General features: G+C 42.1%; 1 protein-coding gene across 1 annotated transcript in view; it reads left to right on the forward strand.

The window, feature by feature from the left end:
* The window catches only part of SLC30A7 (solute carrier family 30 member 7), a 52006-nt gene that overhangs the window by 16666 nt on the left and 10344 nt on the right, over window positions 1–24996 (forward strand). The window contains exons 6-8 of the mRNA XM_053249241.1: window positions 904–1053; window positions 2236–2286; window positions 10683–10818. Of these exons, the coding sequence (XP_053105216.1) occupies window positions 904–1053; window positions 2236–2286; window positions 10683–10818 (337 nt within the window). The remainder of the gene's footprint in view (window positions 1–903; window positions 1054–2235; window positions 2287–10682; window positions 10819–24996) is intronic.

Genomic DNA, 24996 nt, shown 5'->3' on the forward strand with positions numbered 1-24996 from the left:
TACTGAAGTTTGCAAAGTTCTCCAGATGGATTGACTGAGGTGTGGAAATGTGATGCATTTTAGCAACAGTATGGAATGTGATGCAGAGATGGTGGGCGGGGGGGATACCTGGTAACTGAGGGTAGTTACCAGGTATTGCTAGTAGGGGCATTGCTCTGCTCATGGTTTCTGGATCTTACACACCCACCCACCCCGCAGGCTCTGGCACTGCATCCCATTCTGCTGCTGAAGCTCCATCAATCCTTCTGAAGGTCCATCAATCCTCAGCCACAGCTTTTTGAGGGACTTGAGGTGCTCCAGTATGGAGGAGGGGTGTGTGGAAGAGCCTTATACTGGTGCAGCCAGTGTGTTGTGCCAGTGCAACACTCTGGCTGCTCCCCAGTGTGTGATATTGCTTTTTAATATGTGACAAGTAAACAACACTCTTAAATTGTGTAGTAAGCATACATGCTACAATCTGGAAATGTGTGACTGAGAAAAATACTGTGTGTATAGGAGAACTGTATTGCTCTTTAGTTGGGCTGTTGCTCAAAACCATAGCTTTCTAGAGAGATGATTTTTCAGTTGGCTTTGTTTTGAAGCAGTGTAGGGTAGATTTGTTTCAAAATTTATACAGTTAGCCAAGATTTTGTTAATCAGGTGACATCCTTAGTGTGGAATTTGTTCCTTGTTTCAGAGGGGGCAGCCCGCCACAGTGGCAGATCTTGGGGTACCATTAAAGGGCAGCAGATTGTGTATTTTAAGCACTGTGATGGTGAAGGAATGCCTTTTGGATTTTTACCTCTGGCACCAAAATGTCTTGCACCATCTCTCTTATTCCCTTTGTTTTACATGCAATGGCAAGATTAACTCATAGAAGCTGGCATTTACTCATGATTAAAAATAGAAATTCTCTGTTAACAGGACATGAGCATAGCCATTCCCTCTTTAATGGGGCTCTAAGCCACAGTCACGGAGGGCATGGCCACAGTCATGATTCCAAACATGATGACGGACATGGCCATTCTCATGATCATGGCCACGGGCACTCACAGAATCAGAATTACTGTCGTGGTAAGTGTCTGAAATAGCACGTTCAGAGTTATGCTTGGATTTGTTGTCTGTCTCCACTGTAAAACATCTGTATGGATGCTCTGAAAGATCCTAGAATGTAATATAATACAATTTTAATTGTATTGTCTCTATCTAATATGTTTCCTGGATCCATTTGTACTCATGTTGCTTTGTGAAAAAAACAGTAAGGAGATGCTGGGAGTTACCTCATGATAAAGTTTGGGTTGCTTCATGCAAGATGAATCTGCTCAGCCGTGAAGCTCACCAGGTGTCCTTGGGTCAGTCACTATTTAGCCTAAGCTCCCTCAAAGGATTGTTCTGAGGATAAAATGGGTGGGTTGGGTGCATGGAGAGAACCTTATATGGCACCTGACCTCCCTGGAGGAAGGGTGGGATAAAAATGTAATCATTAATACCATTATTAACCAGCATGGTCATTGTTGTAGAAGGAAGGGTGTTGGCCATCCTTAAGTAAGCAGACATTCTTCCCTTTTCAAGAAAACAATCTGTTTTAATGTGAATGCTTAACAACTATTGTTTTATGTGCAGCCTCCCATTTTTAGGAAAGGCAATTGAAAGGTCTGGTACAGCTGCAGAACAATTTGGACCCCAGTAATATCATGAGATAATTCCAGTCTGAATTTCACTGTTGATTTTCAAGGCCCTGAACTTTACATGTTCTGGCTGCATTTGACTTGCTGCTGGATTCTCAGCCTAATGACAGTCTGCACTTAGCTACCACCCATTGTTTGGAAATCCTGACATTGTGTCCTGCATTGGCAGGCAATAAGGCTTTTCCTATGGCTGAAACTTGATTGTTAATAGGTTCCTTCCAAATCTCTTTTGTTTTCATCCTTGTTTTTCAAACAACAAAAAAAGTCTGGCAAGTCAGGATAACCAAATTGTGTCTCTGTCCACCACATCTTTTGCATTCCTTTAGTTTCCCCTCTTTTCAAAAATAGTTCTGCAGTTTTGAGTCTTTCTTTTTTAAAGTGTCTCCATTAAGAAAATTCCTGTTATTAAGGGGATGATGCATATTGTAGAAAGTTTCTGAACATAGAAAGAAGATGATGCATATTGTAGAAAGTTTCTGAACATAGAATGTTCTCTTTAAAAAGAGCTAGCACAACCCCATAAACCCTGAAATGATAAATAAGCTTAAACTTCTTGGTCTTTCTACAGATGACCACCCCATTGAAATGGCGGCAGGATCCAGCAAACAGATTTTAGAAGGTATGGCATAAATAGTGCTAAATTTCAGAGTATCCAGAAATTGAATAATAAGCGAAGTGTGAACTTGGAAAAAAACTATAAGATCTTCTGTTTGAGTTCATAATAATTTATTCCTTTTTAGTTCAGCAACTATCTGCTTGCTGTATTGATATACTGGTTGCGCTGGTAGACAAAACACTTGACCGGTATGGCTTCAGGTCTGTAGCCTTATTCTGAATAGATTTATCACTCAGTAATAGCCTTGCATGGCTAAAATTTGTCAAAGGGTAAGAAATTAGGATTTAGTGTTTAAAAATGAACTACATTTATTAGTGGATCTAATGGGAAGGATATGAGACTTGCCATAAGTTTATTATTTGCATAAAACCTGAATAGGTTTGGGACCCCACCAAAGAACAGTTGTGAACTATCACAATGTACATTCTCCCAAAGACCTTTGTTATAGGCAATTTAGAAGAAAGGAAAATTGAAGTCTCACAAGAATTGTGTTAAGCTGGCCCCTCTTACTGAAGAATTCACTGAGCTCATAGTAGTATTCACAAAGGAAATGGAAAAATGCAGTTACTGTTCAGTGTAAATACATTGACCTGGCACAAATGCTGTTATGGTTAAGCTTTCATAATATTTTCTGTAGCTGAATAGCTTCCAATAATCATAATATAGTACTTCTGAGGTAATTGATACTTGACATGTAGATTTGTGTTTGCAGTGTTAGAGGGAGGCAGGTAGCTAGGGATTAGCAAAATGTCCTGTGTTCAAGTGTGTGTACGAGTGTGCCAACTTCTTAGTAGAAAATTCATAAATTTTAGTTATGAAGAAATTTGAACATTTGGGGAAACAGTTTTTGTAGGCAAAATTTAGTGTGTATTTTTGTAGTGGCATGATAATTGAGTGATTTGGCAAGTATTTTACAGCATAAATCAGTGCATAAGTCTGGAGCAGCTATATGATACCTTGATATTTTATCTTTTTACAAGACAACTTTTAACTGCTTTTCCGTAATTTCCCTGCAGAGGGTGCCACATATTCTTTCTATATATTGTCTCGCAGATTCCACAGAATGCTGCCTTTACTTGTTATAATAATCTGACCTGTTCATGTAGGGTAAAATGATTTTTATTGAAGGTCCCATAACTTCAGCTTTAACTCAGATAAAGGGCTCTCAAAGTAACACAGAGAAGCTCCTAATATCCTTTTGATGTATTTTTCAAGTTGTCTTGCTGTTTTTTATCTTGAAGCATTACTTGTAACTTTCTCAACTACCAGCAGAGGGCTCCATAGGTATAGTTTTTGGATAGCTGCAAAAATATTTTCTTGGACTGAAGTGACTTGACAACTTCCTCAGATTTGTGTAAGTTATTCATTAGCAGCATAAGTTTATTTGGCAAATTTGCAACTAGTACTGGAAGAATATTTGCAGCATCTAAAATACCCAAGTGATCTTACAACATTTTACTTTTTCTTCTGACAAAGCTTTCTTTGTATAAGCTTTATAGCCTCAAGTTTTTGTCTTGTGTGGTGCATTAACTACTCTTTTGGATTATTATTATAACCAGAGATGTTCCGTAGCAGTGGCTTAATTTGAAAAAATAATCATTCCCCCCAAAAGCATGTTGCATCTTGTGTTCATTTAAATGACAAAGTTTGGGTGGTTGGAGATGTCATTTTACCATGATTTTATGCACCAAGGTGAACATATAACTTGAAAATTGGTCCTGTCATGTTGTTGCTGAAGCATTCATTTTTCTAACATACAAGTAGCCATATGAGAAACTTATGATTTCTGGCAAGAAAAAATCCCACTAAATTGATCAGGAATGTTCAAGCTTTCCTTAAAATCTGGAGGACAGAACAGGCTCCCGTCTCATTGTGTGTTTGGTACAAGAGCTGCTGCAGCCTGGTTCCTTCTCGCACCACTTTGATAATATGAAAAGCTCCTGATCTGGATCAAGATCCGTCGATATCCATAAGAATAGGTAATGCACCTGTGCAGGACCCTCACGGTAGAATGCCGCAGCTCATTGAGGTGACTGAGCCCTACCCACATGCCTTCAGCATGCTGTTTAAAGGTGGGCTGGGTGCTTGTTCTTCAGTTCTTTCCCAACCGCCGTTGTGTTCAGTCCTCAGGCTGTGACTCCTTGGTTAAGTTCTTTCTGAGTTTATCTGTAAGATTAAACATATCGGACTAAACTTATCGGTTTTGACTTGGAAAGAGCTTCCGGACTTCGCTAAGGTTTTCTCAGATTTGGAACAGACTTTGACTACAAGTTGGAATATCCTTGAAATGACTGAGGAGAAATGGAGCTTCAAGAGGTGCACACTGTGTAATGCCAAGCTTCCCTCAAAAAAATCTCCATGACTTGTGCTTAATCTGCCTGGGAGAAGAACACAGTGTCTCTCCATGCAAGATATGCCTATCTTTCTCAAAACAGATGAGAAAAATCAGACCTTGTGGCTTTGCACCACCATTTATGAGGTGCTAAGCCTTTCAATATTGGGAGCACCCTGCCCTACAACCTCATTGTTGACTTCAACAACTTTGATGTCGGCATCTAAGCATCCTTCTGCGAAACCACTGCCATCGAGCTCAACGTTGGCATCGTTTGGAAATCCAAAGATCTCAGAAGTTTGCTCCCTCTTCGACACCAGAATGTTCAAAGTCAAAATGAAAGCATTCAGGATTGGTGGACCCTTCCTCCCCGCCTCCCAGACAGTAGAAATCCAAACAGTGGATTTAACGAAGGAAAGAACACCATCTCCTTCAGGTCTACAGACCCTGCCCTTGAAATCGGACCCTGATATCAGTCAACAAACGTTGCTCGATACCAGGAGCTTCGGCTTCGAAGGAAAAGGAACAACCAACATCAGAAACATTGGGAGTCCTTGACGTTGATGGCGCATCAATGCAGAGATTCTCGACATCGAGAGCCTGCTCGCGCTCTCTCTCTCTCTCTCTCTCTCTCCAGCTCCTACTCTGATAAACTCTTCACCTCCGACACCTGCAGATTGACGTCAAGAGACCTGTTTGATACTGACCCAGGTTCTTACAACTCTGAAAGCGCGAGTTGCATTTTCAACTTTAAATACACCAGTGCTGTTGGCATCAAGGTTGGTGACTCCTCGATTTCAAGCCGAGATACCGACTTTTTATGTTGAGGAGGAGGACAAGGACGCAGTATTAGATTCTACCACTGCCCACAAACTTCTTTCAGTTATTGATTCTAGCTCCAGCACTCGCTCAGCATCAATATTCAAAGGTTTCCCCCCGACAATAATCAGAAGCAGAAACTCCTGGGGAATTGGTGGCAATGCAGTCCTTGATCCACAGAACACCAGATACACTGACTGCTGCCTATCTGGCAGACACCCTGCCATGGCGCATGTGTGGCTTCACACATTCATCGGCTGCAAGGGCGACACTGGCATCGGCGCCTGTGGGTACTAGATCTTCCAGTTTCCCCTACGACTTTCAAGAGGATCAACCCTGGAAGACTTCACAAACTAAACTGTATCTACCACTAACTATAATGACAGCTCTGATTTGTGCTGTACACACACTGGCTGCAAGCAATAATTTAACCATGCCATCACAACCTACGATTAAGACTGTCTCAGTGGACACACAATCAGCTTCCTGGCCCCCTGTCAAAGTTTTAAAAGATACGGCAGCACAGACTGTTTTTGAAAGCCTGGAGATAGGGACACAAACACTGAGTAATCCTACTCCACATAAAACTACTATTGAGATACAAACATATGTACCACCTTCTCAGTGTTATTCACCTTCTGATCATCATGGCTCTTGTGACTTAGAGTCCGATCCAGACAACAGAGTTGATCCTCCAGTTGACATGGCTCCAACCATGCACGTCTACCCTAATGAGAAAATGAGAGTGTATCACTGTCATGTTAGGGAAATGTCTAAAGCACCATCTTGATCTAAAATCTGATCTAGCCCCTATTGATGGCCCTGTCCATAATTTTATGACTAGGTCTGAATCAACTCAGCCTGTGGCTCTGCCTGTTCTCCCAGTCATTTCACGAGCTGCACAATGTGCATGGGAAGTAATACACACCTCAACCCCCATGTCTAAGTGACTGGAGTTTGTATCGGGTGTAGGTGAAAGACAATCTCTTCTAAAGCATCCCGTGCCTAACTCCTAGTCATCGACTGCACTACACCGTCAACTTCTGAGTCTGGTCACAGACATACTATGCCTGCAGATAAAGGGGTGGGGGGAGAAAAATTTGTTCCACCTCGTCTATCTGTTAAGATAGAGAACTATTCAGCATGTGCAGCAAAATACACTCATGGCTTATGGGAAGATTGACAGAATGCTCTGCAGGTCCTCTCTGGAAGAATTTAAAAAGCAATTCCAAGAAACATGGATAAATCAGCAGCACTTACCCATCAGCAATTAAGCACTGCCAAACACCTGGCAGAGTCTGAATCACACTCTTTGGTGGCTCAATATCCCTGCGGAGGCGCTCATGGCTGCAGGGTGATACGGAAGGAATAATTGAGGGCTTAAGTTAACTTTTGAAGGTAAGGGTGTCTTCAGTGAGGACGCTGACCACCATGGAGAAAATGAAAAAATCTTAATTCACTGCCAAAACCTTCACCGTGTCAACATCTGCCTACTTCTACAGCTCCAAATACTGTCCTTATTCGAAGCAGATATCCACATTTAAACATCAGAAGTGCTGTGTCTTTAGGAAGCAGTGCCAACCTTATCACAAGTGTCCATTGCATGGCAAGAGGAAGCCAAATCAGCCCCATCATACAAAAGCAGACTGAGCCTAAGAAACATCTTTGAGGTTCAGATTCACCCACTATCACCAATACACTCCTCCCTTTCCCATCACCGGGGCCCACAACATCTTGGCAAATAAGGGACAATGCCAGTCTCGTGAACTCTACCCTCCTGCCAGCGTCCACCATCAGACCAGCATGCCATGCCCCTGCAGGGCACCGCATAACATCAGACCACTTGGTCATGAAGATCATACCTTTGGGCTATGCCATGAGAGTTCAGAACAATCCCGAGATTTACAGGAATGAGGTTCACTCAACCCTCACAAGCATTATTGGAGGAAGTGAAGAAGCCTTTAGCCAAAGGGGCCATTACCCTGGTGCAGTGGTTACACAGGCAGGAGGGTTTTTAAACTCCTTTTACTACTTGATCTCAAAGAGGGATGGCAGCATACGACCTATCGTGGATCTACGCCACCTGAACAAATTTGTCACTGTGCGAAAATTCCGCATGATAGCATTACAAGAGATGCTACCTCTTCTATACCAAGAGAACTGGCTTGTGACACTGGATTTTAGATACGTATTTCCACATTGGTATCAGGGCATGACACAGAAGATATCTGTGGTTCGCAGTAAGAAATCAAGTGTACCAATACCAAGTCTTGCTCTTTGGGCTTGCCACCACTCCCAGGGTATTTACAAAATGTATTTCTGCGGTGGTGCCTACCTGTGGACAAAAGGTATATCGGTTTATCCTTACCTAGATGACTGGCTTTTGACTTCCAAAGACAAAGAAGAGTTACGTTCTCAGATGAAATATGTACTATCTCTTCTCCAAGACTTGGGGAAATGAGTCAGTTGGAAAAAATCCAAACTGGAGCTAGTTTGTGTAATCAACTATATTGGAGTGGTTCTAGACATGAAAACCAGGAAGGCGTATTTACCTCAGGAACGCTTCCAGTACATTAGAGATGTGGTTCCAGCATCCATCTCAACTGGCCCAACTCATTTAAAGACTCCTAGGTCTAATCGCATCCTGCAACACAGTGGTGTGATATGCCTGGTTAAAGATGCACAAGTTGCAACTTTGGTTTCTGTCAGTCTTCCACCCAAATGTGGATCGTCAAGGCCACGTCTAGTGATCCCAGATCAAATTCTACTCTCACTTACCTGGTGGTCGACGGGCAGGAATCTGCTGGAAGGGGTTAATTTTCAAATAATGACTAGTTCCATCTGACTAACAGACACCTCTCTGCTAGGCTGGAGACCCCACTGCAGAACATATCAGATTCAGGGCAAGTGGACCCTTCAACAAACACAATTACATATCAATTTCCTGGGACTTCTGGCTGTCTTCAAAGCAATGAAAGCCTTCCTACCACTTCTATAGGGGAAAGTACAAGTGCAGTTAGATAATACCACTGCCCTGGCCTACATCAACCATTGGGTGTGGGGAGGACACGGGACAGCGTCCTGAAGTCTTTGTGCACTTAGCCTACAATTATGGCATTGGTGCATCAAATATAGTCTATCTGATGGCCATCCACACTAAGGGCCTGGACAACATCTTGGCAGATGACTTAAGTCGAGTTTCCCCAGAACAGCAGCATGAATGGGAAATCAAGACAGAATATGTTGCATCTCTCCTCAAGAGCTAGATATGGCCTACTATAGATTGGTTTGCCACCTCAGAACACAAAGTGCATTCGTTTCTGCTCCAGGGCAGGGCACGACCCACGATCACTGCAGGATGCCTTCCAGCTGGATTGGCAGCAAGAGATCCCATGTTTCTTCTGCAACCAATGATCAGCTGAGTGGCTGCTCGCCTTTTGACTGCAACATCATTGGGTATCCTAGTGAATCCATGGTGGCCAAGACAGCCATGGTTTCCACAGGTACTCAAACGGTCAGGAAACCAGTACCAAAGACTGCCACAAGAAACAGCTCTCCTAACACTAGACAACGGCAGCATACTGCATCCGATGTTCTCACAGTTCGCCTAACAGCATAGCAGATCGGCTCTTAAGTAAATTCCTACTCAATGTAAGGAAGTTTTCCACCAGAAGAAATTACCTTTCATTTCAAAGCTTATGTAAGGGTGCATAGTTACAACCTACACAAGCCACAATTAAGGATGTGCTCCTCTGCTTTGATGAATCTGAAATTACATGGGTTAACTAATGTATCTTTAAAGGTGCATCTAGCAGCACTCTCTTCAAAACATCCAGACTGTGATGGGAAGACTCTTTTCACACCTAGAGAGTAAGGCTTTCCTGAAAGGTCTTGTGAATTTGTGTCCACCCATTCACACACGCATCAAACCATGAAGCATATCCTTGGTCCTTTCAACTTTAACAGAGGATCCATTTGAACGTATGGATTCTGCCTCCATCAAACTAGTGACTTTGAAAACTGCCTACTTACTAGCCATAACTACGGCTAAATGTGTAAGTGAATTAACAGATTTGCAGATAGATTCTCCTTACACCACAATTTATCAGATAAAGTGCTAATGTGCATGGACCTGGACTTTCTACCCAAGGTGGTATGCGACTTGCATCTCAGCCAGGACATTGTTCTCCCTATGTTCTTCAGGAACCCATCTACCCCTTTAGAACATGCAATGCACTCTTTTTGGATGTGCAGACGACTCTTTTATATTACCTGAAGGGGGAACGTCCGCAGCCTCGAACAACTCCTCCGGAGGGAGTAAGTGTAATTTTAAAAGTTTTTAATTTGAAAAAAACCCCATGGGGAACCCCCCCCCATCAAACCAAACTTGGGGGTGGGAGGTCGAGGGGATGCTGGACTGAACTGGCCTGGTTTGGGTCCAGTTTGGACTTGAACTGGACCAGCCAGTTCCGTGCATACCCCTAGCTACTACTGCATCCTCCTCCTTTGGGAGCTAGGTAAACACCCATTCTTATGGATCTTGACGGCTCTCAATCCAGATAAAAAGGTTGCTCACCTGTAACTATTGATCTGGTAGAGATCTGTCAATATCCATAAGACTTTTGCAGCCACCCCTCTGCAGTAGTGCTATGCTATGTGCGTCTTGAATGTGCAAGCTATTCTCTTTTGATGATAAACTCACCTGATTCCGGATGATTGTCTTGCATGGTGGTCATCTAAGAACTGGAGAACAGGCACCCAACCCACCTTTAAATAGCACATTGAAGATGTGTGGCCAGGGCTCAGGCGCCTTGACAAGCTGCGACAATCTACTGCGAGGGTCCTCTGCAGGTGCATTATCCATTCTTATGGATATTGACGGATCTCTACCAAATCAATAGTTACAGGTGAGCAACCTGTTTTTTTTTCATGAGAGAAGTCTTCACTTAGCTCCCCCTGGAAATTGGGGCAAGACTGTTGTGGGAGGAGCCACACCATGGACTTCTCCTGTGTGACCTGGGGCTTCTGAAACTACTTTATAGGCATGGAAAGGAGCTGGGCTGTAGCAAATCTTACACTGTGAGAAAGGCCACAGGTAACGAGCATCTCATAAGTTTACATGGGTACCATAGTAAACATCCACAAAGCATCTTTTGTCATCTGAAGAGTCAACTTTGCTACTTTTTCAAGGTTCTGCTAATATTTACTGTTGAAAACCCATTCTAATCTTTCATATTTCTCCTCCTAGGTGTATTTTTACACATTGTTGCTGACACACTTGGAAGTGTTGGTGTAATCATATCTGCAATACTCATGCAGAACTATGGTTTAATGATAGCTGACCCTATCTGTTCAATGCTGATAGCCCTGCTTATAGGGGTAAGGTGAGTGCCACAATGAATTACCACTTTCCAGTCACAGCTCTGTAAGGTCTGAATTGTGACACACATAAGACTTCATCAGCAGTCCTAGTAACTATATTGTCTGTTTCCCCCCTCTTGTCTTGTATTTTCACACCTAATACAAACTTCCTTCTGTCGGCAGCTGATCTTGCTTGTCACTTTGTGTATTTTAGATTTGTAAAATGGCCCTTCTGACCTGCATTGTGAAACATTTTCTCTGTTGTATGAGCTTATGTAAACCAATGTACTGTACTACTAAGTGGAGCAGAATGGCCTCAAATTCAATGGAGGCCAGCCTGCTGGCACACAATGTAGCATGTCCACCAACCCGAGCTGCCAAACTTCTCATAGAAAGCTGCTGAATGTCTGTGTTCATCTGTTGAAGCTTCTTGCTGTCATTTGGTGTAGCATCTCAAGTTATTGAAAAAACATTCCACAGAGCAAGGGATATCTGAGCCAGACAAATCCTGTCACATACTTTCCTGTTCTTGCTTTTAGAGGTCACCATAAATAGAAGACAATGTGGTGTTCAAGCTTTTCAATGCACAGAATTCTTCATCTGGATGGATGCTAAAGAGATTTTTGAATAAGATTTCTACTGAATATGATTGTAAACCATTGCAGTTTTTCAGTTAAGCTGCTAATGGAGAAAGCTCTTGCAGATTTGTTTAGATTAGAATGTTACTCCATGTAACGAATACATTAAGTTTCTTAGCATGAAAAAAATTATACATTTGCAAAAAGGTTGCTCTCAAATAAAAACTGATAACGTGAGACTACTGCTGACTGATATACCAGAAACAGGATTGTCCATGTGGATCCCTTATCTTCCTGTTTATTTCAAATTAATCTTTATTTCTAAGGGCAATAAAGAAAAACAGAGTTGAAGCTTAGGTTTATGCATCCTCGGCATCTGAATCAAATTCATGTTATATTTTGTATCTTTTCGATCTTGAAAGGAGTAATTCTATGCGACTAGCCTGCTAGAGTTGTTTGCCAGTAATGTAGAAGGTAAATTTCTGGAAGAAGACTGTATAGTCAGGGGATGGTGTGTTTTGTGGAAGAGAAGAGAGAAAGCTGGCTGGAGGGGAATAATTCTTCTTTCCTCTGGAAGTAAGTGCCATGGTGGGAGTCGGCTCAGGTCACAGCAGGAAAATAACCTAGGCCTGTGATGAGCAGCATAAAATTCATGCTTTTGAGGTAGAAGTCAAATCCCACCAACATGGTTGCCTTTCGTGATTTGCAATGCAACCCAGCTCTTCACACTTTGAAAGAAAGAAAAGTTTGGCCATAAAGCTGATGACAGCAAAGCGTGACTTGGTTTTGTTGACTGGTGTATCACGTTTTTTGTGGATCTCTTGAATGAGGAGTGTCAGCATAACTATGCTTTCAAACAGAATTCTGTTTTTATAGTGAAGTGCAGTGTCATTATCTTGGGTTGAGGCACAGTGCATGTCATGCTACTTCTAAATGAGGCAATGTGGCCTTATTGCACAACCTTCTGATAATATCCATGTTGTCATGGTTTTTTGCATTGTGCAAATTTCTATGAGCCTCTTAAACAGTGTCCCTTGTAAACATCCCCCTGACAGTGATAGATCTTGGAAATAAACCCAATTGATAAATACTTATCTGTACCTTTTTAAAAAAGATATGGCATGATCAACTACTGTTCACTTAACACATGCATGAAGTGTCCTTCAGTTGGCAACTATAAAGTTTCTTTTCCATTTACTGTGAAGCCAAAAGGCCATGGAATGCAAGGGGTAGCTGTTAGGCTGTGGCATTTCCATACAAAATGTATACAAGGTCAAGAGTGAATTCTTCACAACAGCAGTTACTGTGATTCTACTCATTCTCTGATGATGCTATGCTAATTAAACATCTGTAATGGGAAAGAACCCAGAGTCCCAATTAAGTATGAATTGAATAGAATCAAACTTGCTGATTAAATTCAGCAATTGCATGCTTGAAGACCAACAAGAGTCTTTTCTTGTTGAACTATGGAGTGTTTTCCATTCGGCAATGGAGTGTCCTGGGAGAGAGGAATGTTCTGTTGGCATTTTTGTCATTTTTGTCTGAGTGGTGTCAGTTTATTCTCTTACATTGAAACTGACCTCTAGATAGGAGAAGGGCATTGTTGGCAGCAGATGGCATATGGCATATGGCAAGCTGGAAGATGGTGAATGAGCCTCAGTGGTATGGTTGATATTAGGTTGTCATGTAGTAGTGTTGCCTAAATAGATGCAGGGGATGGAGTTACTATTTTGGTTTGCTGAAGGGCCTAGTCCCTACTTTTTGTTTCTAACTAACTAGCCTACATACTTCTTTTAGTTGATGTGATTTAAAAGAACCAGCTTTGATTCATCTTTTCCCTGGGTCACCTGGAGGCAGTTCTTGGTTGTCAACATGTTTTGTAAGCGTGAACAAGTTTTTGTGAAAGTACAGCAAGCATAGGAAAAAAAGGCATTGGCATTTCTAGTTCACCAAGGATTGGTAATGTGCCTTCTGTGATTCAGGACAGAGTGTAAGATATAAATGAATGAAGTACTGCAAGTAGCATACTATACTCACACTGAACATGCCAACATTGTAGGCCTTAATGTGATTTAAGTAAACTATTTGATGCCCCCATTAACTGGTTGCATTTGGTCTGCTTCTGCTTAGTGCAGTGATGCTTTGTTTCTGGCTCTCTGCTCAGCCCAGTGTTCTGAGATGAACTATATTTTGTGTTTGCCATTGCTTTATTTTGGGGTTACTGGACTATCTAGAGAGATACTTAGCTACAGTCCTAACTCTTGCCACTCTCCTGGATCTTACCTTGTCCCTTACCTTATATTTTTTAAAACTTAAGGGAGAATTGTATACTCCACAGTTGGGCCTGACTTTCCTGAATTTCTTGTTCAAGGAGGTTACTGGAATTAAATTTATCTAAATGCACAGTATATAATGGAGTGGGGGTGGGGGATGACCACTGGACTTGTTGTATCAGGCTTGTGGAACTGATGACATATTTTGGATATGAAAACATTGTTTTCAACTGGCTATAGCATTGATTCATACATGGCCCTGGGGTGCAGATTGTATGTATGTGTCTATCTGTCTATCATACTTCTATACTGCCTGATATGTACATATGATGTACGATACTGAATATAAACCAAAGACTAAGTATGTAGATTTATTCACATTACCTGTGTACAGCCCCCTGCCCCCCGGAACTGGTTTCCAACTTCAGCATAGTTTTGTTCCAGGTTACCTGTTGACAATGGGGATTGTTTGAAACTGGAAAGGTGACAGTCACAGATGTTTCAGAAATGGGGTTGAAACCAGTGGGAGTCAGTATAGTACTGGAACAGTGTCTTGTGCTTCATAAAAAGTTTATATAAACATCTCATAGGCAAGCTTGCTGAATTTAGACAAGTATGGATGACTTAAAGCAAATGAGGAAGAATTATCAAGGTAGAATTAAGCACATTTACCTGTTGAAACTGAGTTTTTCCTAAGAGGGATTCTTAAAGTGAGGGAAAGCATGGCTGTCATTAAAATCTCTGCTTTTGTCAACATATTTTTAAAAGAGAAAAATTTGTACTCTTTCCATAGTGCTTAAAAATATATAATGGAAAATGGCTGGATTTAAGAGTGCATCCAAAAACTATAGCAAACCTCCTACCTAACAACAATAGTTTCTCAAACTCACTATTTTCATCTTTAACTTGGTGCTGCTCAAACAGTGAAACTTCTTATCAGAGTGCAGTTTGGTCTTTTTCATAAACTACAATGATTTATGGTGGCACGTAGTTCCTTCAAGACAGAAATAGATATACTTTCAAACAGAAAACAGCAAAGATGTCAAAACATTGGATCTGCTCTAATACATGGGATTCACATGTAATGTGGAATATTGCTTAACCAGGAATATTTTTACAGTGAAAAGATTGACATCGTTCACACCTATTGCCTTGGTCTCACATTTGTGCACTTGTGCACAATGTGGCTTGTTAGGAGCGCAAGCAGTTGCAAGCCTCAGACATGCCCATTCCTTCCTACCGTGTGGAAAAAGGAGGAAATTGGAAGCTTCTGTTGGTGGTTAGCAAACTGCAGTTTCATCTGAATATGGGCAACTATGACTTGTGCAAACCATATTTTGTTTGCTTACCAAGATATCAAACCAGAACTATTGTCTGTTGCATCTGAATGTAGCCTTCCTCTTGCTGTTAAATCTGAATGGGCAGACTATGATTTATGCTTGCTTTGTAGACTAGAATTGTAAATAGCAGTCGTTTGTGACAAAATGTGATAATAGTTTGTTTCACATTCTAGTGTGTGTGCGTGTATACAGTTCAGCCTTTTCAGATGTGACAAATTCAAGACTTCATATTTTCTTGTCACTGAAAAAACCTTCAATTTCTAAAAAGTCATTATTTCCTAAAACTGATTGGTAAATAATGAATGGAGACTGTACCAATCAAATTCCAGCATATTAAATCAGATCTCACTTGATTTAGGCTGCTGTAAAATTTTCTGTTGCAACACTTTCCAGAAAACCCTCACGTCACCAAACTTTACAGAGTTTGATGTCAATGACATTTGGAAGTAAGAAGTGGAACACTTATCTGACACAGTGTACCTAGCTGCTTCTTTCAAGATGCAGGAAAGTTCTGTTTTGCTGCTAGTCTCCATTTGAGTCATACTGGTGTCTAGGTATCAACACTAGGTTGACGTAGTTGACCTATCTGTACCAAGTTCTTCTCTTAAGACTGGATAGAGTATGCTGGAGCCATACACCTCTGTACTGACCTCAGTGCTAGTTCAAAGGCTGTCCTCAAGCTAGTACATGAACTCTTTCACTTGAAAGCCTATGTCCAGTGTGCAGAAGGGTTTGGCAATGATTAGAGCAATAAACACTACCCCAGATTTCATTATCTTAAATAAAATGTGCCAGTTTGAGCCAAGCTCACTTTTCTCATCAAAATCAAGCCCATAAAAAGTGAACAGCTGTAGGATTATGCTGTCACCCAATTATATGAAATTTAGTGGCAGAAAGACTCTGCTGAAAGGAAATGATTTTGAAATTTAGCTGGGGCCCACTTTAGATGCAGTACAGGGTTGGGTTAGTTCTATGTATGCAGAGTAGATTATTGTTTTTCCTTCAGCAAAATCTGTCAAATTGCTGACTGTCTTGAATTTCCTGTGTATGGTCTGGATACAGTGGCTGTGGTTCTTGCCCACAACTTTCCATTTTCTGCCCAGGACTGTATTTATGTTAGCAAATTTTGGACAACTTCCCCAGAACTTCTGTCTCACTAAGAACCTAGGAAGCTGCCATATACTGAGTCAGACCATTGGTCTATCTAGCTCAGTATTGTCTTCACAGACTGGCAGCGGCTTCTCCAAGTTTGCAGGCAGGAATCTTGCAGAAGCCAAGGAGGGAACTTGGAACCTTCTGCTTTTCACAGAACAGCTCCATCCCCTGAGGGGAATATCTTACAGTGCTCACACTTCAAGTCTCCCTTTCATATGCAACCAGGATGGACCCTGCTTAGCTAAGGGGCCAAATAATGTTTGCTACCAGAAGACCAGCTGTTTTCTAAACAACTCTGAGTTTAGATTAATACAGATGGTGGCATGACCCAAGCCTATTGTTCAGTGCCATAAAGTATAAATATTATAATGGCCTTGATCTATAGGAGACCTTCTAAAGGCGCTCAAAAGTCTGAATCTTTCAGCACTATTACTTAGTCTAGGAATCTTCTCTCCTTGGTCATCTGGGATGCTGTCCTAACACCTGCTATGTAGTAGCATAAGTGAAAGAAGGCATAACCTGTCTGTCAAGCCAGAATGCTGCTCTATGGTATAATGCCAAACTAGAGGTTAGTGTCGGTGAATGAGTAGTCATAAGACTTGGGCTCTCCTTTTCCACATGGCAGTTCCCTTCCTCCTATCTGGATTGAAACCTAACCATAATTTGCCGTTTCATCTAAATCAACAAAGCAGGGTTTGATCCTGGTTTCCAGTCTTGTTTTGAGGGCAGGCCCAAACTAGTTCACTACAACTACAAATATTTATATACCGCTCATGTTATATGGCTTGTGTTCTGCGTTGTATTAATGCAGAGCATTAGTTTAATATGCATACCAAATAGCTAACTTCCAATAACTGACCAGCTCTTTTTAAGTTTCCAAAGCAGTTTACGTACAAGGCAGTTGAAATATTTGGACAAAACAGCAAACTGGCCTCAGACCTACTATGTGGAAGAGGGAGAGAGAGTGTGAGCTTCAAGCTCCTGAGTGCTTATTTACATAATGCCAAAACATTGTTTGACTTTAAGCCTGAACTATCCACTGTGGAGATGTGATGCTGTGTTAAGATGATATTTAGTCCTAACTTGTTGCTTTTGTCCAAATTAGTTGGCCTGTCAGATTGCCTCAGCTTTTCATATATCTAATCTCCTTGACAAGATTACTGCAGCCAGCATATGCAGTTCTTATGAAGCATACTTAAGAGGGACATCTTTCATTGTTGTTTACTTAGTCTGGAGCAGGAACTAATAATAGCAAAGAGAAGTTAGAGGGCACAAGACACTGCCGTGTAGATACTGTGCTCCCATGACTGGCTAAAAAAATCCCTCATAAAAATAACCAAATATTTGTTATGTTTTGGCCACCTATTTTAGATAACAGTTTAAGTTGGGGGCCAGACGAAATGACTGTTCTTTACTCTACTACCAATATATTTGGTCCATATTCTGCTTGCTGGGTGTTATCTGAAAGAAAAGATATCAGAATTTAGATGTGTACTGGCTTTTTACACCGATAGCAATAGTGGAGAACTTCAGGTGACTATCTTTGCATTAATCAGATTCCATAGTACACTATAAGAAGACATTGCACAATGGGAACCTTTCATAAATGAAATAATTTTGATATGTTTTTGCAAGGAACCATGCTCAAAGTTAGTATGGCTGATCACCATATATTTCTGCATGTAATTAGAGTGTCTTCTATAATAATATAGAAGTTGCACGCAGTGTTCCCTTTAACAGGGATTCCCAGATGTTAACTACAACTCCCAGAATCCCCAGCTGCAATGGCTTTTGCTTGGGGATTCTGGGAGTTGTAGTCAACATCATCCGGGAATCCCTGTTAGAAAGAAGACTGGTCCCAGCTTAACGGATCAGAGGCACCTTTTAAAAGTAGTGGTGCTCATAGTTAGGAGGAGAGCAACTGTCCTATCCCAGCATATTATTGCTCAAGGGGCTGATACTAGTGTCTTGTATTTCTTTTTAGATTTTGAGCTTCTTTGTGATGGGAAACAGTTTTCTTATTACTTTTGCTATATAAAAAGAGAGCTTTTTGTTGTTGAAAAGTAGCATACAAGTAAGTATTAATATATGAGCACATCTTCTATAACTATATATGCCTGGCATAACACTACAAGGTGTCAGCAAGCACCTGCTCTTGAAGGAGCAAGTTAGTTTTCCAGAAATGTGTTAGGCGTTTATTTGATGTTGAATAATATAGTTTGCTTGGCTTGTGGCTCACATTCTGCATTGTATTAATGCAGAACATTAGCATTAGTTTAATATGCATACCAAATAGCTAACTTCCAACAACTGACCAGCTCTTTTAAAGTTCCTAGCGGGAAGTTGTTATGAATTGGTATGCAGATGATATTAGCAGTGCTGTGGCTTGACATAGTATTTTCTTCCTGTGGTGACACTTCACTGCAGACTTCTGGAAAACCGCTTATGGGGTCATCTTAGGGTACATTTTGAGTTCTCTTGTGTTAATTGAATTGATGACTCCAGTGTTACTTTTGACAGTCTAATAATCCAGAACACAATCAATACTCCGATTTATTCTTGTCCTGTTACTGACTTTGAATCTGATTTTAAGGCATCTAGTGTGGCTGTATGTATACTTATTTTAATACGGGCTTGAAATGGCTCCCACACCCACGGTCTTAACCCATTGTATGAAATGTAGAGTGTGTTGTGGAGCTAGTCTTAGCGATTTCCTCAGCCCATCAAATTTAGGGGGTTCCAGGAAATATGGATGCTCATATTGCCAGTTATTTTTGTTTTGTAAATGATTACATCCTGTTTGATGGACTTACTCCTGGCATGACTGTTTTGAGTGCTCCAGGAAGTGGAGCTAACATGCTTAAAAAAAAAAAAATCCCCAAAACTGGATTGAATCTAAGAGGCTAGGGAAGCAGCTACTACTACTATCATTTGGCTTCTTGATTCTCTCCTCTGTTATACTGACAGGCAACAAATTTGGGGGAGATGCACAGCCCAAAATAAATGTACAGACCACCATCATGCTTTGTTCTCTATTTCTGTGACTCACATGAATTCACAGGAAGATTCCAAGGCAAGAGCTTTCATCTCTCAAACCTAGTCCTTCCCCATTCACCCTCCCCACTCCACTACAGTATACTGTGGTGTAGTACTATGAGTAACACCTTATGTGGCACAGCCGCGAAATGCTTGACTAACAAGCAGGTGGTTGCCAGTTCGAATCCCCGCTGGTATGTTCCCCAGACTATGAGAAACACCTATATCGGGCGACGGGCAGCAACGATACAGGAAGATGCTGAAAGGCATCGTCTCATCCTGCATGGGAGGAGGCAATAGTAAACCCCTCCTGTTTTCTACCAAAGAAAACCACAGGGCTCTGTGGGCACCAGGAGTCGAAATCGACTTGACGGCACACTTTACCTTTAGTCGTATGAGTAGATAAAGACAAATAGTCATGGTAGAAGGGTACCTCTTTTCTTTCTTTCAACTTCCAAAGAAGAAATGTATGAAGGTGAAATCCATCCAATGCATTGCTAAACTTTAATTTACCTTCTAAATATTTTTTTTTTGTTCCTTGGATTGCTGCTTCATAATATACAGTTGATATTTGTTAGAGAGTAATCTGTGTGTGTGTGTGGAAAAGGTAGAGAGAAGATATTGAATAACTTTCTGGCAGGTTTGTGCTCAAAAATAAAATACAGTGTCATTAAATGGCTTATAGTTGAGGCTTCTTTATTACTGGTTGGTGTTCTATGAAATTCCAAAAATGTTTGAAATCTATATTATAAAACACACACATCCACGCCCATATATAATATAATAGGTAACTAAACCAGTTCTGAAAGTTTGTGTTATGCCCTGAGCTGGATAGTATTGGTTGGTCAGTATTTTATGTTCTGAGTAATCTACGCTTTACTTTGGAACCAAAAAAATCTTAGTATTCCAAGAAGTGAAATTATGTCATGTCTGTCTGTCCAGGCCCCTTCATCATGGGAACCTTTGTGTCTTTACTGGCTCAAGGATATTGTCACTTTTAGGGTTACCAAAAGGGAGCCTCTAATTGCTTCCAAATGCTCTCTGCTTGAGCTCTGCTAAAGTCTCTGGATTCCCTGACTTCAAGAATATGCAAAGCTGGCTGTTTTTAGACAAGTCATCTCATTATGGCTAAACTAGTTCCTACTAATTTTGCTTTATGATCTTTCTTCTCCCCCCTCCCCTGCTTATTATCTTGGATCATAAGAAAAACCTTTCCCAAGCCAGACACAAAAGCAAGAATGTATTACCCATTTCTTATAAACGTTTACAGCAGTTGTAATTACTGTTGTTACTGATCTTGGGTTCAAAGTATAAACTATGGTTTATATCACCATCTCTTCCATATAGATTTCAGGAAGACCATAGCCTCTGATTCTAGGTTTTGGAACTCTTTCCAAAGCTATCACTTCAAAAGTGCCTGCAGAGGCATATGTGTAGAACTCTCCCACTAAGCATTTGAGGACTCTTCTTACTTTACAGAACTCCCCCCTGCCAGATAACTCATATCTCCCCCAAGTGTCTGTCCTTCTCCCCCACCATCAAAAAAGAAAAGTGGAGTTGCTTTTCAAGTTTTTCCTCTGTTTGCAACCCTGTGCATGAGGTGAGGTGGTTGCCTCAGGCAGTAGGTGACTGGGGTACCAGTGAGGTGGCAAGAAGCTCATCTGCCACCTGCTTTTAAAAAGGTGGAGGAGGGTGCACACAAGGTGGGTGACATTTGGTGCCTTGCCTCTTGTGCACAGAGGCACTGAATCACCCTTGAGTGCCTGGGTTGCACCTAGTCAAAAGACATTAGTGTGGTGGTCTTGGTATAGGTTTTATTTTCCCTGGGACATAACCTAATTTTCCTATTAGAATATATTCCTCCCTTTAAGCACCTCAGCCCATGATGTGTATAATACATGGAGATATACATTTTAGGAAAGGGGCGTGTGTGATTTTTACAAGTAATACTTGCTTCTCAGAGCTGCTGCTCTCCCCACCCCGCTCACCATTCCTGTGCTCTGCTCCTCCCATTGGGCTCAAATCCGCTCTGAACGATCGGACAATCATTCCAGTCAGTTCTGCTTGCCTCCCCATCTCAATGTACTTTAGAATTGTACCATAGGGACTGTAAAGTCCCAAACCCTGCCCGCAGTGGCATAGTAATGTTGAGGGTGATCCCAGGACAGGAGTTGAGGTGGCTGCCACTGGTTGCCTTCTCATCCCTGCCGACCTGCTGATCAGTTGCTTTCCCAGCACCTGGCTACCCATCCTGCCTCCTTTTGCCAAACTGCAACATGGGTCTAATGGTGTTGCTGCACTGGTGTGTGAGCACAGGTCCTGGCACAGTTTGGCACATTAGACCACATTGCCTCCCTTTGCTGGGCCACAGACTGGTGGCAGATGGGCCACCACCCAGTAGGGGCCATGAAGGTGTAGGTGGCCCCATGTCCATGGGGGAGATGGCAGGAGGGCATGGCAGGCAGTATTTTGGACATGAGCAGCCATGTGCCACCACACCACCTGCCTAATGGCAAGAACATTGTTGGCTGCTTCCTCCCAAGGGAAGTTAGAGAATTTGTACTAGCTCCAGTAGCTCTAGGTCCATGCAACCCAGGAGCAAAGAACGGGGGGAGAAACACAAATCCAAGTTTTGTGGTGCATATAACATTGAAACAGTGATTTTTCTCCTATTTTCTTTTAAAAGCACTGCATACAATACATGGAAGTGCGTTATAATTGGAAACTTGTGGGTATCTTGGTCAGAGAAGAAGTTTACTTTTCACTTGAAAGGTGTAAAACTCTAGGATGTCTATTGAAATCATTAGATAATTAAATATAGCTAATCTTTTTAAAAGGTTGTCTTACTCTTGAATTTTACAGTGAGGAGCAAATGGGAGTGTAGCGAGAGAACCACACAAGGTGGTCTCCAATACGTCTTCATTGTTCCCAAGAGAATCGCTCTTGCATTAAACTTTGTAGGTTAAGAAACAATGCAAGGCATGACTTTACTGATTCCTCTTTTCACACTGTCCAGCATGCTTTTGAAGAAGCACTGTTGATACTGTAGAGGTTTCTAGCTGACCAAACTGGCTGTTTGATTCTCGGCAACCTAGTGGGTTTCTCTGTAACAGAGTACAACTACATCCTTTATGTTGGCCATTAATTAGCTTTATTTATGTAGAGTCCGAGCACTTAGGTGATTGTCTCTCTTTCTCTTCTTGTGCTGGTGTATCACTTGGGTTTGGCATGGGTTGCCTTTTTGCACAATAGTTCATAAAATGCTGTGTAACTTGGGGCATGATTTTCCCCTGCCCAAGGGTCAATTTGAATACGTGCATTGTGTCCATTATCTTGCTTTTGGACTGATTTCATGTTTGTGTAACGATGGGAAACATTTTGTTGTAGTGGGTCGGCATGCTGCTTAGTAAAAGATGGTCCCATGAACTTGATCTAATCTTTGTATCCAGCTTTAGTTCACAGGATCATCTTTGAACATATTGCCCAGATGGCTTTCTGAAGAAGCAGTCCTGTGTGGGAATAATTAACATCCTTCTGATATAAAAGTTATGTCCTGAAATGGCTCACTTTGGGTAGTGTGTAGTGTATTTCTATCTGGTTCTGTCCCTGCTGGTAAAGTGTGCCATCAAGTCGATTTCAACTCCTGGCGCCTACAGAGCCCTGTGGTTTTCTTTTGGTAGAATACAGGAGGGGTTCACTATTGCCTTGTCCTGCGTAGTATATCACTGTTGCCTGATATAGTACCAGTGGGGATTCGAACTGGCAAGTCAAGCACTTCCCCACTGTGCCACTTAAGTAAGGGTTAGAATAACACTGCAAGACTAGATCTGTAGTATTTTTTGTAACTAACTTATCCAACCCATATTGTCACTTTGTTCTTTTAGACGGCAGGTGAAGACATTTCTGTTGACTTAGGCTTTTTAGATTGTTAAATTGATTTTTAATTTTAAAAAAAGTGTTGTATAGGGATGTGTACGAATGGCTCGTGCAGTCATGGGAGGGGTGAGGTGCAGTTCATTTAAAAAGCAGGACCTTACCTGCTCTTCCACCACCTCACCGCTTTTCTAGGAACAGCACTCACTGTTAAAAAGGCCTCACGTGGCTGCATGCGCGTGGTCTTAGCACACATGCATGCTGATGCTGTGCAGAGGCTACTGGAAGCAGCACTGAAGCTGTGCACAACCTTTTGATCAGGGAGCACCGCGTCCAGAAAAGTGGTGGGGCGACAGAAGAGCAGATAAAGTCCTACTTTTTAAAGGAGCCACCACCCGAAGCACTTTGGTGCTTTTTAAAAATGTGGTGGCAGTGTGAGTCATGCAAAAAAACAATTTGGCTATTGCAATGTGCTCTATGTGGGCTGCCTTTGTATGTAGTTCAGAAACTGCAGTTGGTACAGAATGCAGCAGCTAGGAATGAGCCCGGGCCTGTCCAGAGGCCATTCTGAAGGCCTCCGGACTGGTCCGGACATGAGGGCAGTCCGGCACTGGGGTGGGGGGCTCTTTAAGGGTGGGGGAGGGTGTACTTACCCCTCCTGCCACATTTCCCCCGCTGGCGCGTTAGTTTTGAAAAGCTTTTGGGGCGGCAGGAAAGTATCCTGCCACCCTTCCCCCAGTCGTCGGCAAAAGGCTTCAAAAAGCCTTTTGCACGTGCGCACATCATGTCTCTGTGTCACATGTGTGCACGCGTCGCAGAGACGTGCGTGTGCGACGTGCGCACACGCAAAAGGCTTTTTGAAGCCTTTTGCCAACGACTGGGGGAAGGGGCGGCAGGGAGGTATCCTGCCGCCCCAAAAGCTTTTCAAAACTAATGTGGGGGAAATGCGACAGGAGGGGTAAGTACATCCTTCCCTGCCCTTAAAGAGCCCCCCCCAGTGCCGGACCGCAGCTCCGCGGTTCCGTGCACATCCCTAGCAGCAGCCAGGTTGGTCTCTGGGTCATCTCGGAGAGACCATACTTCTCCTCCTCCTCCTCCTTTATTACAGTCATAGAGCAGCGTAACCATACTATACCTATAGTAAAAACTACACTGGCTACCAATAAGTTTCTGTTGTACCAATACAAATTGCTGGTTGTAACCTATAAAGCCAGAGCTTAGGCCCTGGGTGTTTAAGAACAGGTTGTCTTCACCATAAGCCCCATCACCCAGCTGGAGAGCTTTGTCTGCAGTTGCCACCAGCTCATGTGCACTCGAGATGTACATGGAACTGGTTCCGTGCACTCCTGGGAGGGGGGCGTTCCTTTAAGGGACAGTAGAGGCACTGCCTACCCGCCAGCGCCCACTCTGCCACTTTCCCCCTGCTGGCGTTCTTGTAAAAAGTGGGTGTGCAGGACTGCAGTGTCCTTTCCTGCTCCCCGGTCAGTGTTGCAACGGAAATTACAAGAGCGCTGGTGGGGGCAGGGGCTGGCAAGTAGGCAGTGCCCCCCCCCCCGGTCCATTAAAGGAACCCCCTGAAATCAGAGCCTCCCAATCTCTGACAACTTAAAGACTCTTTCCCCCGCCCCACCCAAGCTTTTTAACTTGATTGTGGTTTTAAATTGTTTTAAGGTTTTCATTTTTACTTTAGATTGCTTTATGTTTTAAACTGCAGAGATGGAAGGTTGAGGTGGTCTACAAATTTGATAGATAAGATTAATAAATAAAATTTAATAAAATAAGTCTTATATAAAAACTGTTATGACTACTTAATTTTTGGTAGCTGCCTTATGCTACATTAGATTGCAACCAGAATACTACAAGTTTTAATTGATTAATCAGCATAAGGTTTCATTTTAGCTTAAAAATTATTTAAATTCATAACCTATCCTATTCTGTGGTCTTAC

This window comes from Hemicordylus capensis, chromosome 4 (genome assembly GCF_027244095.1).
Source record: "Hemicordylus capensis ecotype Gifberg chromosome 4, rHemCap1.1.pri, whole genome shotgun sequence".
NCBI classification, from domain to species: Eukaryota; Metazoa; Chordata; class Lepidosauria; order Squamata; family Cordylidae; genus Hemicordylus; species Hemicordylus capensis.